Genomic DNA, 17464 nt, shown 5'->3' on the forward strand with positions numbered 1-17464 from the left:
ATCAACTCTATTACTATTATAAGTATCTAAATATTTAAAAAATAATATATTATTAACATAAAATTAATGAATTTTAAATTTCATCAAAAATGAAGTAATTTTTTATATAAATCATAACTATTAAGAGTACATTATTATTATATGGATCTAATTAAAAAATTATTACTTGTAGTTTATAATATTGTAAAAATAAACTATAGTATTTATTTTTTTTTGTACAATTAATTTAGATAAAGTTCTAAGATAAAATATTGATGGTCAACTATTTTGGGTAGGGGTGTTCGCGGTGCGGTTTGATTTGATTTTGAGGAAAAAAGTCATTCGATCCGAACGCTTAATTTGTGTGCGGTGCGGTTTAGATTGGATGAAATTTTTTTAGAAATCCGATCCGATCCGATTCAAGCGGTTTGGATTGGTTTGGATTTGCGATTTTTTAAATAAAAAAATTAAAAACATATAACAAGTCTCAACATCAAATTTTAAATAATCAACAATGACATAACAAGTCTTAACAATATCTTAAAAAGCTAACGATAACATAACAATAGAAATAAAATTATAGGTTAGTTAAAATAAATAAATAAATAACATTTTGAACATAAAATATTTATTAAATAATAATAATACATGAATAATAGAAAAATGTATAACAAATTGAACATGTTATAAGTATAATTGTAAATATAATAATAAAATAATAATATTATAGCACATTGTGCGATTTGGATTGGATTGGATCGGTTATGAAAAGTAGATCCGAAATCCAATCCAATCCAGCGGTTTGCAAAAAATAGAATCCAATCAAATCCGAATTAGTGCGGTTTTAATCGGTTTTCGCTTTGGATCGGATTGGATGAATGGTTTAATTTGGATCAGTTTGGATTTAAACACCCCTAATTTTGGGTATGTGTTCATTTCTGTTTGTGATATCTTTAAATAGGGTTGTCGTATTGGTGTGAAGTTATGTCAAAGTGAGACAAGTATAAAATTACTCAATAATGTGAATATGAGATGAGAGAAACTGGCAGGAGGTGGTGAGAGATAACTTATGGAAGCTACGTTAAAGTAGGACAAATGTAAAGTTGCTCTAATAACGTGAATATGAGGTGAGAAAAATCTGGTAAAAATTTTTTAAAATTGAAGTGGAGGAGTTAATTAAGAAGAGTATTATAGAAAAGAAATTTTAGAAACCAAAATCCATATTTTGCAATTATATATTGTTATAAAAATATGAGATGAGAGAATCTAGCAAAAGGTGGTGAGAGACAACTCGCGAAAGTTACGTCAAAGTGGGACAAATGTAAAATTACTCTAATAAGATGAAGAGAAATTCTACTCATCTTTTAAATGTTATGTTTTACTTAGCCTTTAAATATAATATTTTATTATTTTATTTTTTAATTAATCATATTTTCTATTTTTAAGAAATCATTATTATTTATATTTAATTTATTATTATACTTGTAAGACCCGGTTAATTAATGGTTAATTAACCCATAAATGAGAATTTATTCTAGAAAGCCAAAAATGTTATTTTTATGGCTAAATGTGATAGAGGAAATTGAGACGAGAATTTCGGTACCAATTTTATAGAAATCGGACCAAGATTGGACCGAACGGGCCAAACCGGACCAACCGGACCCAAAGTGGGCCCTTGGCCCAACATAACTAAACCAAAACCCTAGTTTTCAGCACTCTCTCTCCTCACACAACACCAAAACACGCTGAAAATGGAGGCTATGGAGGGAAGAACACTCTCTCAAGTTCTTTCTCTCACTTGATCTTCAAACCACCATAACTTTTGATCTAGAGCTCCGATTGCCACTCCGTTTGCGGCCACGCGTTCACCGCGGAGTGCTCTACAAAACCCATACAATTAATCTTGAGGTAAGCCACGTTTTACTGTTCGAAATTCCAGCCCTTGATTTCGAGTTTCATGAGCAAAAATGTTGAGATTTTGGGTTCTTTGATGTTATAGGACCCAACTCTCTTGAAGGAGAAGGTTAATCTTGTCTCCTTGGACCTTGGGTGTGGTAAGATTCTCAACTCTAGTGTAATTTGTTGTTCTATGAGGTTTGGGTATTGAGATGTTGTGTATGGATATGATGATTGTGGCTTAGGTTGTGTATATGTGAATATTGGAGCTTGATTGGTGATTTTGGAAAGCTTGGAAGGGGGTTTTGTGTGATAAAATATGTTCTTGGAGGTGTTGAGACCTTGAGAGCTTAAGGAGAAGTGGTTTGGAAGTGCTCCGGTTAAGCGTGGGAAATCGGCTAAGGTATGGTTTCAGTTTCCCGTATCTAATATGTAATGTGGTAGGAAATACTTAGGCTAGAGGCCCTAAGATAGGCATTGAATTGTTGGTGTTGTTGAATAGTTGAGATATATGATGTGTTCATATATGTGATTATGAATATTGATGCCTTGATTGTGTGGAATATGAGAAATGCATGTTGTGATATATGCTTGATGGATGATTGAGGTTGAATTGATGGGTGGTACCATGTTGATGGTGAGTATGATGTTGATTATGTATAATGATGGTTAATTGGAAATGGTATTATTGGAAATTGGGATGAGGAAGGATGTATGACATGATATTGTGTTTGTCCTTTAGCCATTTGATTGAGAAGTGTTAAAATGGTTGGATGTGGTTTTGGAAACCTTGGTAAAGTGTCAATGTGTGAGTTGAGGATGGCTTGTTGTTGATTTTGGTACATTTTGAATGATTTCAAAGAGAAGGGTTGAAATTGGCATGTTTGATTGATTTTGAAAAGAGTTGAAAGTGGCTTGTTTTGAAAATGGCACCTTGTGGTTTTGTATGAAAACATGGTTTTTGGGCATATTTTGACGGGACATAACTTGGACTACGGATCTCTGATTTGTGCCAAATCTGTTTAGAAATGAAATTGGATCCGGGATGTCCATGCCGTTCGAAGAACGGGTGAAAAACGATTTGAAATGAGGAAGTTATGTCCGTCGGAAGATTGGGGTTTGAATATGTAAATTCTGCAGCTTTTAACTTAGAAAATTTTTAGCAGAATGACCCCTCGCGCGTAGGCGCACTTGGTGCGTACGCGCCGTTCTTCGAGAAAGCGCCATCCACGCGTGCGCGTACGCGTGGACCTGTTTTCATCCCAAAGTTGATTTTTGAGTTTTAAAAGCCAAATTTCATACTTCTAAGCCTCCGATCTCACCACTTATGTCTTAAATCATTATGATATGCCTAGCATGAGAAAAAGGGCTAGTGAATGTGGTAACTTGCGAGTGAAGCAAGGGAAAAATGAATGATCATTGAGGATCAAAGATGATTATGTGAGATGCGGAGAATGGCGGTGGAAGTGCTTGTTGTGCCATGGGCCGAAGGGCCGTAATTGTTAATGAATTGGCTGGTTATGGATTTAACCGTGAGCCGGATGGCTAGATTATTGCCGTGTTACGGCGGAGCCATGTTTATGGCCAAGTATAAATGCATATATGATGTTGATTGAATTGTGAAGGTTTGCACTTCCACCATTGGAGATGAGGGTTTCCCTGGGTAGTAGCAATGGCTAGCCACCATGTGCTCCAGGTTGAGACTCGAAGCTCTTTTGACCCTATGTCGTAAGTGTGGCCGGGCACTGTGAAAGGCCCGGATGAGCTCGCCCCCATAAATATTCACCAGTGATGGTGATGGATAAATATTCACCAGTAAGGGTGATGGATATGGATCATGATTATGATCAAGTTTATGATGAGTATAACTCGAGTTGGGGATGCACGACAGAGGGACAGTCCAATGGCTAGCTACCAGGACTTGTCGGGTTGGCTCTATAACCGATAGATGATATCATCAGCCACTAGGGACAGGCATGCATCATAAGCATACTACATGAATTGTTTGAGATTGCCTATTTGACTGCATATTACTTGCTATTTGTCTAAATGTCTTAATTGTTCTTATTTGTAAATCTCTTGTCTGATATAACTGTGTTTGCTATATTATACTCCTGCTGGTGGTTGGGAGGTCTGAAGGAATTGGAAAGGGAAGTATTAGTTAGACTGAAGAATCTTTAGTCAGTTGCCACTTACGGTTTAGCTTGTTTATAAGCTTTGATATTATCTGGAGGAAGTTCTAGGATTGCCTTCGGCTTTCCTCTATTATTATGTATTATATATGTGGAAGCTGTTACCGTGCTGGGGACCTCTGGTTCTCACCCATGCGGATTTTGTGGTTTTCAGATGCAGGACGCGAGGCTTCTCGTTGAGGCATGCTGGAGACTTCTGGATTAGCGAAGATCCTTTGTTCTCGGGACTCTATTTTGGGATATATATTTTGTTTAGATACTTTTATCTCCATTAAATAATACAAACTGTGATGACTCCTTCTAGAGGGGGATTTTGGAGATTAGATTTCTGTATTTGTGTCCCTTTGGATTTCCTTTGGGGTTTCCCTTATTTTATTATATGTATATATTGCTATGCTCGAACCGGTTATCTTCGCCGCCGGATTTTGAGTCTTGATATTCCTGTTTTTGATACTCTTTATATATATGATCTTGCGTTAGCTTATCCTTTGCTCGTTGTGTTAGTGATCGGAGTGTTGCGCTTTCGAGTTGCGGTTTTTGTTTACCCCTTTTTTCTACAAGGCTCCTAGTTACAATCAATCATTCATACTACTATACGTACTAAATTTTTGTTTTAGAGGTCGTAATACCTTGCCATCTCTGAATTATGACTTAAGCATAAGTCTCTGTATGGTAGGGTGTTACATTATGGTATCAGAGCAGTTCGTTCCTGTAGAGCCTGAGGAATGGACTGACTATGCTTCTGTGCATTCTCTGTATGTGTGTTATGTGCTGTTAGTATATCTACTTGATATAGTTGGCATAAACGTTCATGAGCATGCATTTGGGACTTTGAAGCACTAAACTTCCGATATTGAGACTGATCAACTTAATATCGATTGTTTGGTGTGTATAGGAACCAGATGGCGTCTCATGTACGCGGTAGAGGCCGTGGGAGAGGTCGTACTAATGCTCGTGCGCCGGAGACTAACCCTAATGACCCGGTGAACTTTATGACTGCGTTGGAGAATATGGCTGCTGCTATGCAAGCCACTGCTGAGGCTCTTGGTCAACAGATGAACAACCATGGTAATGACGGAGGTGGAGTTCAGGGCCCGATGACACTGGCGAACTTTTTGAAGGTTAATCCACCTAAGTTCAAGGGAACTACTAGCCCGACTGAGGCCGATACATGGTTTCAGGCTATAGAGCGAGCACTGCAAGCACAAGTGGTACCTGAAGGACAGCGTGTCGAGTTCGCTACCTATATGCTCACAGGTGAAGCGTCGCATTGGTGGCAAGGTATCCGACGCCTCCTACAGCAGGGTGATGATTATATCACCTGGGATGTCTTCCAAGAGGAGTTCTATAAGAAGTACTTTCCGACTTCTGCTAGGACGGCCAAGGAGCTTGAATTGTTGCAGCTGAAGCAGGGTACTATGTCCGTATCTGAGTATACTGACAAGTTTGAGGAGCTGTTCAGATTCTCTCGTATGTGTCAAGGGACTCCGGTGGAGTATGAGGAATGGAAGTGTGTTAAGTACGAAGGAGGACTCCGGAGTGATATTTTCGGTTCGGTGGGGCCAATGGAGATTAGGACTTTCTCCGAATTGGTGAAGAAGTGTAGGGTTGCTGAAGAGTGTGTGAAGAGGGCAGCCGCTGAGAAAGGAAGTCACAAAGGATCATTTCCACAGAACCGAGGGAAGAGCTTTGCACCTAGAGGTCTGTCTTTCAAGAGGGGAGGTTCTTTTAGGAGGCCCAACAACAACTACTCCCAAGGGAAAAGGTTTGGGAAGCAGCCTCAGAATGATCAAGCTTGTACTAGGTGTGGGAGTCACCATCCGGGAGTACCATGCAAGGCCGGATGGGGTTTGTGCTACAATTGTGGAAAGGCGGGGCATAAAGCCGCAAGTTGTCCGGAGAAGCAAAAGCAAGGTGCTGGGAAAGCACAACAGACTGGTCGGGTGTTCACCACCTCAGCTGTGGGTGCAGAAGGATCTGAGACACTCATTCGAGGTAACTGTGAAATGGCTGGTCAAACTTTAAATGCTTTATTTGATTCGGGAGCATCGCATTCATTTATTGCATTTGAGAAAGCCCATGAGTTAGGATTGAAGATCGTAACCTTAGGTTATGACCTAAAGGTACATAATGCTACCCATGAAGCCATGGTAACTAGGCTAGGATGCCCGAAAGTTTCGTTCAGGTTCAAGCAGCGTGATTTTGTCCATAATTTAATCTGCTTACCGATGATCGGTCTTGACCTTATCTTGGGATTGGACTGGTTATCCGAGAACCATGTCCTGGTTGGTTGTTCTACCAAGTCGGTGTACCTTATGCCGGAGGATACAGAAGGGCCGGTTGTGGTGAATAATTATTACTTGAATTCGATGATGGTGAACTGTTCTGGAATCGAATGTCAGGGTATCCTGTTGTTAACCGCGGGTGTTTCGGGTGATGATCAAAAGTTGGATCAGATTCCGGTAGTGTGTGAGTTTTTGGAAGTGTTTCCCGATGATATTGAGGAATTTTCACCTAACCGAGAGGTCAAGTTTGCTATTGAGTTGGTGCTTGGGGCGGGACCAATCTCAAGTGCTCCTTATAGGATGTCACCGTTAGAGATGGCCGAGCTAAAGTCTCAGTTAGAGGAATTGTTGGGTAAGAACTTTATCCGACCAAGTGTTTCCCCGTGGGGTGCTCCAGTGTTACTGGTAAAGAAGAAAGATGGAAGTATGCGACTCTGTGTGGATTACAGGCAGCTGAACAAGGTCACCATAAAGAATAAATACCCATTGCCGAGAATTGATGATCTCATGGACCAGTTACAAGGAGCTGGGGTTTTTTCTAAGATCGATTTGCGATCCGGTTATCACCAAATAAGGGTGAGGGGTGAGGATATCCCTAAGACCGCTTTCAGGACTCGTTATGGTCATTACGAGTATACTATGATGTCTTTTGGGTTGACGAATGCTCCTGCAGTGTTTATGGATTACATGAATAGAGTATTCCGTCCGTTTCTGGATAAATTCGTTGTTGTCTTCATTGACGACATACTGATTTACTCCAAGACTGAAGAAGAGCATGCGGAACACTTGCGGACCGTATTGCAGATTTTAAAGGAGAAGAAACTCTATGCGAAACTGTCTAAGTGTGAGTTTTGGAAGAGTGAGGTAAAGTTTTTGGGTCACGTGGTGAGTAAGCAGGGAATAGCCGTAGATCCAACTAAGGTGGAAGCTGTGATGGATTGGAGGAAACCAACCATAGTAACTGAGATAAGGAGTTTTCTGGGTTTAGCTGGCTATTACCAAAGGTTCATCAAAGGCTTTTCGCAATTAGCCTTGCCATTGACAAAGTTAACCCGCAAAGACACTCCGTTTGTTTGGACTCCTGAGTGCGAGGAGAGCTTTCAGGTATTGAAGAAAAAGTTGACCACTGCACCTGTGTTAGTGTTACCTGAGCCGAACGAACCTTTTGAGATGTACTGTGATGCCTCACTGAAGGGTCTAGGATGCGTGCTGATGCAACATCATAATGTGGTGGCGTATGCCTCACGACAGTTGAGACCTCATGAAGTTAGTTACCCTACGCACGATCTGGAACTCGCTGCGGTCGTGTTTGCCTTGAAGGTGTGGAGGCATTATCTCTATGGGGTTAAGTTCCAAGTCTTCTCCGATCACAAGAGCTTGAAATACCTCTTTGATCAGAAAGAGCTTAATATGAGGCAAAGGAGGTGGATGGAATTGTTGAAAGACTATGACCTTGAGTTAAATTACCATCCTGGAAAGGCGAATATAGTGGCGGATGCGTTAAGTCGGAAGTCGTTGTATGCGTCTTGGATGATGCTTCAAGAGGAAAAGTTGCTCAAGGAATTCGAGAGTCTAAAAATTGGTGCTCGAGAAGTATCTGGAACCTTGTGTTTGAGCCGATTAGAAATCTCAAGTGACTTTAAGTCCGAACTCCTAAAGGCTCATGAAAACGATAAAGCGTTATGGAAGGTTTTACCGGCTATCGAGCAAGGAAAACAGTGGAGAGTGTCGGAAGAAAAAGATGGGTTATGGAGATTCAAGGGTAGGATCATTGTGCCGGATGTTGGTACTTTGAGGCAAGATATCTTAAAGGAGGCACACAAAGGCGGATTCTCCATTCACCCGGGAAGTACTAAGATGTACCATGATTTAAAGGCGATGTTTTGGTGGCCGGGTATGAAGAATGATGTGGCGGAATATGTTTCAAAGTGCTTAACTTGTCAAAAGGTAAAGATTGAACATCAAAGACCTTCCGGGATGTTGCAACCTTTAGAGGTTCCGCAATGGAAATGGGAAAGTATTGCAATGGACTTTGTGTCGAGATTGCCAAGGACTAGGACTGGTTTTGATGCTATCTAGGTGATTGTGGACCGACTGACGAAGTCAGCTCACTTTTTGCCCATTCGGATTACTTACACCCTTGAGGAGCTAGCTCGGTTATACATAAAGGAGATTGTGAGACTCCATGGTGTACCTGCTACTATAATCTCTGATAGAGATTCTCGTTTCACTTCGAGATTCTGGGGTGCATTTCAGAAAGCTTTTGGAACCCGATTAAGCTTGAGTACAGCTTACCATCCTCAAACAGATGGTCAATCTGAGAGGACGATCCAAACACTAGAGGATATGTTGAGAGCTTGTGTTTTGGATCAACCGGCAAGTTGGGATTGGTATATGCCGTTAGTGGAGTTTGCATACAATAATAGTTACCATATGAGCATCGGAATGGCTCCGTATGAGGCATTGTATAGGAGGAAATGTCAATCTCCGCTATGTTGGTATGAAACTGGAGAGAAAGGCTTGTTGGGGCCGGAAATGATAGCTGAGACTACTGAACAAGTTAAGAAAATCCGAGATAGGATGCTTACGGCGCAGAGTCGCCAAAAGAGTTACGCCGATCAGAGGCGGAAGCCCTTGGAATTTGAGGAAGGAGATCATGTTTTCCTTAAGGTTACTCCGACCACAGGAATAGGTAGAGCGATTAAAGCAAAGAAGTTGAATCCTCGATACATTGGTCCATTTCAGATCCTGGAGAGGATTGGGCCGGTGGCGTATCGGGTGGCTCTACCACCTCATCTTTCGAACCTGCACGATGTGTTTCACGTGTCACAGCTTCGGAAGTACACTCCTGATGCTAGCCATGTGTTAGAACCTGAATCAGTTCAGTTAAGAGAAGATTTGACGCTTCCAGTGGCTCCAGTTAGAATTGACGATACTAGTATAAACGATTGCGTGGAAAAGAGGTTTCATTAGTCAAAGTGGCTTGGAGTCGAGGCGGTGTTGAAGAACACACTTGGGAACTTGAGTCAGAGATACGAACGGATTATCCGCACTTATTCTCAGGTAATTGAATTTGAATTTTGTGGGCAAAATTCCCAATTAGGTGGGTAGAATGTAAGACCCGGTTAATTAATGGTTAATTAACCCATAAATGAGAATTTATTCTAGAAAGCCAAAAATGTTATTTTTATGGCTAAATGTGATAGAGGAAATTGAGACGAGAATTTCGGTACCAATTTTATAGAAATCGGACCAAGATTGGACCGAACGGGCCAAACCGGACCAACCGGACCCAAAGTGGGCCCTTGGCCCAACATAACTAAACCAAAACCCTAGTTTTCAGCACTCTCTCTCCTCACACAACACCAAAACACGCTGAAAATGGAGGCTATGGAGGGAAGAACACTCTCTCAAGTTCTTTCTCTCACTTGATCTTCAAACCACCATAACTTTTGATCTAGAGCTCCGATTGCCACTCCGTTTGCGGCCACGCGTTCACCGCGGAGTGCTCTACAAAACCCATACAATTAATCTTGAGGTAAGCCACGTTTTACTGTTCGAAATTCCAGCCCTTGATTTCGAGTTTCATGAGCAAAAATGTTGAGATTTTGGGTTCTTTGATGTTATAGGACCCAACTCTCTTGAAGGAGAAGGTTAATCTTGTCTCCTTGGACCTTGGGTGTGGTAAGATTCTCAACTCTAGTGTAATTTGTTGTTCTATGAGATTTGGGTATTGAGATGTTGTGTATGGATATGATGATTGTGGCTTAGGTTGTGTATATGTGAATATTGGAGCTTGATTGGTGATTTTGGAAAGCTTGGAAGGGGGTTTTGTGTGATAAAATATGTTCTTGGAGGTGTTGAGACCTTGAGAGCTTAAGGAGAAGTGGTTTGGAAGTGCTCCGGTTAAGCGTGGGAAATCGGCTAAGGTATGGTTTCAGTTTCCCGTATCTAATATGTAATGTGGTAGGAAATACTTAGGCTAGAGGCCCTAAGATAGGCATTGAATTGTTGGTGTTGTTGAATAGTTGAGATATATGATGTGTTCATATATGTGATTATGAATATTGATGCCTTGATTGTGTGGAATATGAGAAATGCATGTTGTGATATATGCTTGATGGATGATTGAGGTTGAATTGATGGGTGGTACCATGTTGATGGTGAGTATGATGTTGATTATGTATAATGATGGTTAATTGGAAATGGTATTATTGGAAATTGGGATGAGGAAGGATGTATGACATGATATTGTGTTTGTCCTTTAGCCATTTGATTGAGAAGTGTTAAAATGGTTGGATGTGGTTTTGGAAACCTTGGTAAAGTGTCAATGTGTGAGTTGAGGATGGCTTGTTGTTGATTTTGGTACATTTTGAATGATTTCAAAGAGAAGGGTTGAAATTGGCATGTTTGATTGATTTTGAAAAGAGTTGAAAGTGGCTTGTTTTGAAAATGGCACCTTGTGGTTTTGTATGAAAACATGGTTTTTGGGCATACTTTGACGGGACATAACTTGGACTACGGATCTCTGATTTGTGCCAAATCTGTTTAGAAATGAAATTGGATCCGGGATGTCCATGCCGTTCGAAGAACGGGTGAAAAACGATTTGAAATGAGGAAGTTATGTCCGTCGTAAGATTGGGGTTTGAATATGTAAATTCTGCAGCTTTTAACTTAGAAAATTTTTAGCAGAATGACCCCTCGCGCGTAGGCGCACTTGGTGCGTACGCGCCGTTCTTCGAGAAAGCGCCATCCACGCGTGTGCGTACGCGTGGACCTGTTTTCATCCCAAAGTTGATTTTTGAGTTTTAAAAGCCAAATTTCATACTTCTAAGCCTCCGATCTCACCACTTATGTCTTAAATCATTATGATATGCCTAGCATGAGAAAAAGGGCTAGTGAATGTGGTAACTTGCGAGTGAAGCAAGGGAAAAATGAATGATCATTGAGGATCAAAGATGATTATGTGAGATGCGGAGAATGGCGGTGGAAGTGCTTGTTGTGCCATGGGCCGAAGGGCCGTAATTGTTAATGAATTGGCTGGTTATGGATTTAACCGTGAGCCGGATGGCTAGATTATTGCCGTGTTACGGCGGAGCCATGTTTATGGCCAAGTATAAATGCATATATGATGTTGATTGAATTGTGAAGGTTTGCACTTCCACCATTGGAGATGAGGGTTTCCCTGGGTAGTAGCAATGGCTAGCCACCATGTGCTCCAGGTTGAGACTCGAAGCTCTTTTGACCCTATGTCGTAAGTGTGGCCGGGCACTGTGAAAGGCCCGGATGAGCTCGCCCCCATAAATATTCACCAGTGATGGTGATGGATAAATATTCACCAGTAAGGGTGATGGATATGGATCATGATTATGATCAAGTTTATGATGAGTATAACTCGAGTTGGGGATGCACGACAGAGGGACAGTCCAATGGCTAGCTACCAGGACTTGTCGGGTTGGCTCTATAATCGATAGATGATATCATCAGCCACTAGGGACAGGCATGCATCATAAGCATACTACATGAATTGTTTGAGATTGCCTATTTGACTGCATATTACTTGCTATTTGTCTAAATGTCTTAATTGTTCTTATTTGTAAATCTCTTGTCTGATATAACTGTGTTTGCTATATTATACTCCTGCTGGTGGTTGGGAGGTCTGAAGGAATTGGAAAGGGAAGTATTAGTTAGACTGAAGAATCTTTAGTCAGTTGCCACTTACGGTTTAGCTTGTTTATAAGCTTTGATATTATCTGGAGGAAGTTCTAGGATTGCCTTCGGCTTTCCTCTATTATTATGTATTATATATGTGGAAGCTGTTACCGTGCTGGGGACCTCTGGTTCTCACCCATGCGGATTTTGTGGTTTTCAGATGCAGGACGCGAGGCTTCTCGTTGAGGCATGCTGGAGACTTCTGGATTAGCGAAGATCCTTTGTTCTCGGGACTCTATTTTGGGATATATATTTTGTTTAGATACTTTTATCTCCATTAAATAATACAAACTGTGATGACTCCTTCTAGAGGGGGATTTTGGAGATTAGATTTCTGTATTTGTGTCCCTTTGGATTTCCTTTGGGGTTTCCCTTATTTTATTATATGTATATATTGCTATGCTCGAACCGGTTATCTTCGCCGCCGGATTTTGAGTCTTGATATTCCTGTTTTTGATACTCTTTATATATATGATCTTGCGTTAGCTTATCCTTTGCTCGTTGTGTTAGTGATCGGAGTGTTGTGCTTTCGAGTTGCGGTTTTTGTTTACCCCTTTTTTCTACAAGGCTCCTAGTTACAATCAATCATTCATACTACTATACGTACTAAATTTTTGTTTTAGAGGTCGTAATACCTTGCCATCTCTGAATTATGACTTAAGCATAAGTCTCTGTATGGTAGGGTGTTACAATACTTGTCACCATAAAATTTGTAACCACTTATATATAATATACTGATTTTTCATAAATCATACCGTAAAATTTGTAACCATTTTTCCTGCATTAATTTTTCAAAGTCACATAAGTTTTTAAAATAAATTAAAATAAATTATAAAAAGACACACTAAGTATTTTAACAATACATTTAAAATTCATGCCAAAAAACTTATATATAAACTTGAAAATATAATGAACAACATAAATATATCTAAGTCTAAATGAATAAAATAAATACATCCAAAATTATAAAAATGCATGCTAATTATTTTATCAATGTATCCAAAGTTTATATTAAAAAATTTATATACGGACCTGAAACATAATGAATAATATAAATATATAATGAATAATATAAATATATTCAAAATTAATTGAACAACATAAAAATATCTAAAATTAAATATTAACATATCCAAATTACATTAACATTATAAATTCTAAATCAAATAAATAAATGCGCAAAAAAAAAATTATCATCACAAATACATTAAGAAAAACCAAGGTTCTGAAAATTGGACCGGACCGGCCGGTTCGACCGGTTTAACTGCAAACCGGCGATACAAGCGGTTCGGTCCTCCTCTAAAACCACAGTAGAAAAAACTGCTCGAAAACCGGTGAATTGGCCGAAAATCGGCCGATTCCTCTAAACGACGCCATTTTTTAATTTAAAAAAAAAAATTTAAAAATGGAACCGGACCCGACCCGCTCGTAAAGCACCCCCCTTCTTCCCCCGACCCCCATTCATTCATCTCACTATCTCAGTCTCACAGTGAACCCTAACCTAGCCCTCTGAAGCATTCCCAGCCCAGTTGCCTTCCATCGTCGCTGCGGTCTCAGGTCGTCAGCGCCACCGCCGTCGCCTGGTCCTCAGCACCAGTAGTCGTCCATCGTCGCCTGATTCCCAGCCCAGCAGCCCTCCGTCGTCTTCATCTTCTCAACACCAATAGCCCTCTCATCGTCTTCATCGTTGCGTGGTCCTCAACACCAGTAGCCCTCCATCGAACCCAGGTGAGTGACTCGTCGTTTTCAGCTTCTGTGAACTTCCTCTACTCATCTTCTTCGTTCTTCGCCTCTTCGGTCTTCAATTTATGTTTGTTGTTTAGTATAAGAAACATGAAGAAACATGAAGTTGATACTCTGTGAACTTCCTCTGTGAACTTCGATTTCTATTCAATTTTTGTGAACTTTCTCTGCTCATCGAACCTAGGAGTTTTTTTCCTCAGTTGATACAGAAACATGAATGGAGGCAGAATTGTTGATACTGTTCAATTTTTGTGAACATCAATTTTTGTGAACTTTCTCTGTTAATTTGTTACTCTATTTTAAACTTTTAATTTGCTACTTTGTAATTGTTAATTTGTTACTCTGTTTTGTTAATGCTGGAAAGTGGAAACTCACTCTATTTTGCAATATTGTTGAATGGCTGAATGCTGTAGGTAGAATTGTTGTAGGCAGAATTGCTGATATGGTCTTGTGTTGTGGTTAAGAACATGCTGTTAATTTTCATTGTGTTTGTGTTACTCTATTTTCAGGGATTTCAGGTTGAATTTCTGAGGTTGGTGGAAATGGAAGCTCTGACATTTTTGTCAAGCTGAATATGCAACCTTCTGCACCAAATTGTGGGAGACATTAATAGGCAAGTGGGGCTGCACCAAATTGTGGCTTTCAGTTAAGGGGGCTATGCCATTAAATGAAGGGTTGGCAATTAGATTCAATACATCTAATGTGATCAAGTGGAAGGAAGCAAAACTGCAAAACAGAACCAGGGGTTGCAAAATACAAAAATAAATTGAAGGTAGCTGTTATACATTTAGTTTGATCAATGCTGATTTACTGATTACTGATTTACTGATTTGAGGTTACTGGAAAGTTGAGTCTGTGTTACTCTTTCAGGGATTTGAGGTTGAATTTGTGATTTGTGATTTCTTGGGTCTTTTGTAATGCTACTGATTTGAGTTTGGAATTTGTGATTACTGATTAGTGACTTGTTAAGCTGCTGTTGTTTTGTTATGGAATTATGGCACTGAGTGTTTTGAATTTTGAATTTGTGATAAGTGATTTGTGATTTGTATTAGTGATTTTGTTATGCTGCTGTTTTGAATTAATTTAGGGGTGATTATTTGTTATGCTACTATTTTGAATTAATTTAGGAGTGATTAATGATTATTTCTAGTTGTATTGTTGTTGTTTGCACCATTACTCTTGTCACTATTTAACTTTGTATTTTGATAAGATCATATAAATTTAGTTGACATTTCATATAATGTTTTAAATTTGAAAAATATTTAAAATTTATATTAGACTATAATCAAGTTTTATGATATTTATATATAATTTATTTATTATTTTATTCTGAAACAGTTATTACTTGATATTTATATATAATTTATTTATTATTTTATTCTGAAACAGTTATTCCGATTGAATCACCAGTTGAACCAATAAATCAATAAATCAATAGTTAAAACGATTTGATGACTAATAAATCAATAAATCAATAGTTAAAACGATTTGATGACTGGTCCAATTTTTCGAACCTTGAGAAAAACACTAACATACTAACAAATTTCATTAACTAAAAGTTACATGTGAACTGGTCTACCATTTCGTTAGCTTTCGTTTTTTGAATATTTAAAATTGATTTTTTGGATTCTAATTTAATTTAAATTATTTTTTAAATTTATATTTCAAATAAAAAAATATTAAATTTATTTAAATGTGTTTGTTTTAATTTTTTTAATTAATAAAATAAAAAATTGATTAAAGAACAATTTAAAAAATACCTAGTTAAATTGGGAAAAGAAATAATAAGAAAATGGAATGGTACAAGCAAGTGAACTAGTGAAGCAAGTAGAGCGAATAATAATAGTACTTGAATGGTGGGCCATGTACAAATGAAGGTAAAAAAGAGAAACTAAACTTGTTGATGATCATCATCAACCACTGAACCAAGGATCAACGGCCACCGATTCAACACAAAAGGAACAACCCTCCAAAGTCCAAACTGAAATTTCAGAGTGATAATGATAATAATAATTAAAAAACACAAAGGAAAAGAGGTAAATTAACCACCATACAGAAAAGATTTCCCTTTTTTTTTCTCAAATACACAAATTTCCTGAATCCCTTTTTAACTGTCTAGTAGTCAGTGGTTGGGAGCTGCTCATGGGTGTGGCTGATGAAGAGAACCTCGTAGATGACTCCGGCAATACCACCACCGATGAGTGGGCCCACCCAGTAGATCCAGTGGTTGCTCCAGCTCCAGCTCACGACGGCGGGTCCGAAGGAAACGGCAGGATTCATCGATGCACCGTCGAAAGCCCCACCTACAAGGATGTTGGCACCAACGATGAAACCAATTGCGATTGGTGCAATAGTTCCCAAACTACCCTTCTTGGGGTCAACAGCGGTAGCGTACACAGTGTACACCAAACCGAAAGTCAACACAATTTCCAACACCAAAGCCTCACCAACACCTACTCCTGATGAGAGTGCAAATGCTGGAACAGTCTGTGATGCACCGTAACAAAACCCACAGTTAGTAAGAAAATAATATAATACTAATAAACAAAACAGAGAACAGTTACGAAGGTGGTGTGTGTGTGTAACGGCTTTAACGGACTTACGCTTGCGGTGACGAACTTGAGGAGCAAGGCAGCGACGATGGAGCCAAGGAGCTGGGCGATGACGTAGACGATGCCGCGGAGGAAGGTGATGTTGCCGCCGACGAAGGCGCCGAAGGTGACGGCGGGGTTGACGTGGCCACCGGAGATGTTGGCACCAACGGAGACGGCGACGAAGAGGGCGAATGCATGGGCGATGGCGGCGGCGATGAGGCCTGCGGGGGTGGCGGCGCCATCGTTAGTGAGCTTGTTGTATGCGATGCTGGAACCTGAACCGGCAAAGACGAAGATAAGAGTAGAGATGAACTCAGCGAGTCCAGCTTTCAAGGTGTCTGGGTGAGTTGCCTCTTCGGGCCTTCCGATAGCGATGTTTCTGATCGGCATCTTCTTCTAATGAGTGAGCTCAACAGTGAGAAGGAGCAAGAAAGGGTAGTGTATGCTCTCAGTTTGCTACTGGTGTTTCGTTTCTGCTCTCACTTTGCTGTTATATGGAGAAGGACTACGCTTTGTTCCACCGGCTGGAGCCGGTTCCCGGTTATACATGTTGAAGTTGATCATGGATTTGTAATCGTGCCAACTGCCAAGTAAGCATTATGAGAGGAATCTCGTTTTCCCGAAAACAAAACAAGCTATTTCATGACAGCCTGTGTGAGTCCCCCTCTATTTTGGTCAGTTTTTATTTCATAATCTATTAAAATTTTTATTTTTTATTTTTCGCAGTAATTCCTAGTCCAGCTATAAAAAATTAATCCGCTGTTGTATTAAACTTCGTTTAAAGATTTATCGTTAACCAATAAAATATGGAGACTACTTTAATAAAGTTATTAAAAATATTTTTTTAAAGATATTTATATATGTCATCTAATAATTGAACATTTTATTAAATAAGTTAATAATTTATTTTTTAATAAATCAGAACAAAATCAGTTTATTATAACAACAATAATAAACTTAATTGTCTGTATTATAATTATTAGACTCGATTTAATCCAATCGAATTACATAATCTAAATTAAATATCTTTAAATTTTTTAATAAAAAAACAAATATATTTCTG

General features: G+C 39.3%; 1 protein-coding gene across 1 annotated transcript; it reads right to left on the bottom strand.

Moving 5' to 3' along the window:
* Positions 1–15635: 15635 nt before the first annotated feature.
* On the bottom strand, positions 15636–17172 carry LOC112754266 (probable aquaporin TIP-type). Its single transcript, XM_025801831.3, has 2 exons — positions 16411–17172; positions 15636–16294 (listed from the first exon to the last, which is right to left on the bottom strand). Exons 1-2 carry the CDS (start codon positions 16789–16791, stop codon positions 15923–15925), a joined length of 753 nt encoding a protein of 250 aa, XP_025657616.1. The 5' UTR covers positions 16792–17172; the 3' UTR covers positions 15636–15922.
* Positions 17173–17464: the final 292 nt, after the last annotated feature.

The sequence above is a fragment of the Arachis hypogaea genome, chromosome 16, assembly GCF_003086295.3.
Source record: "Arachis hypogaea cultivar Tifrunner chromosome 16, arahy.Tifrunner.gnm2.J5K5, whole genome shotgun sequence".
NCBI classification, from domain to species: domain Eukaryota; kingdom Viridiplantae; phylum Streptophyta; class Magnoliopsida; order Fabales; family Fabaceae; genus Arachis; species Arachis hypogaea.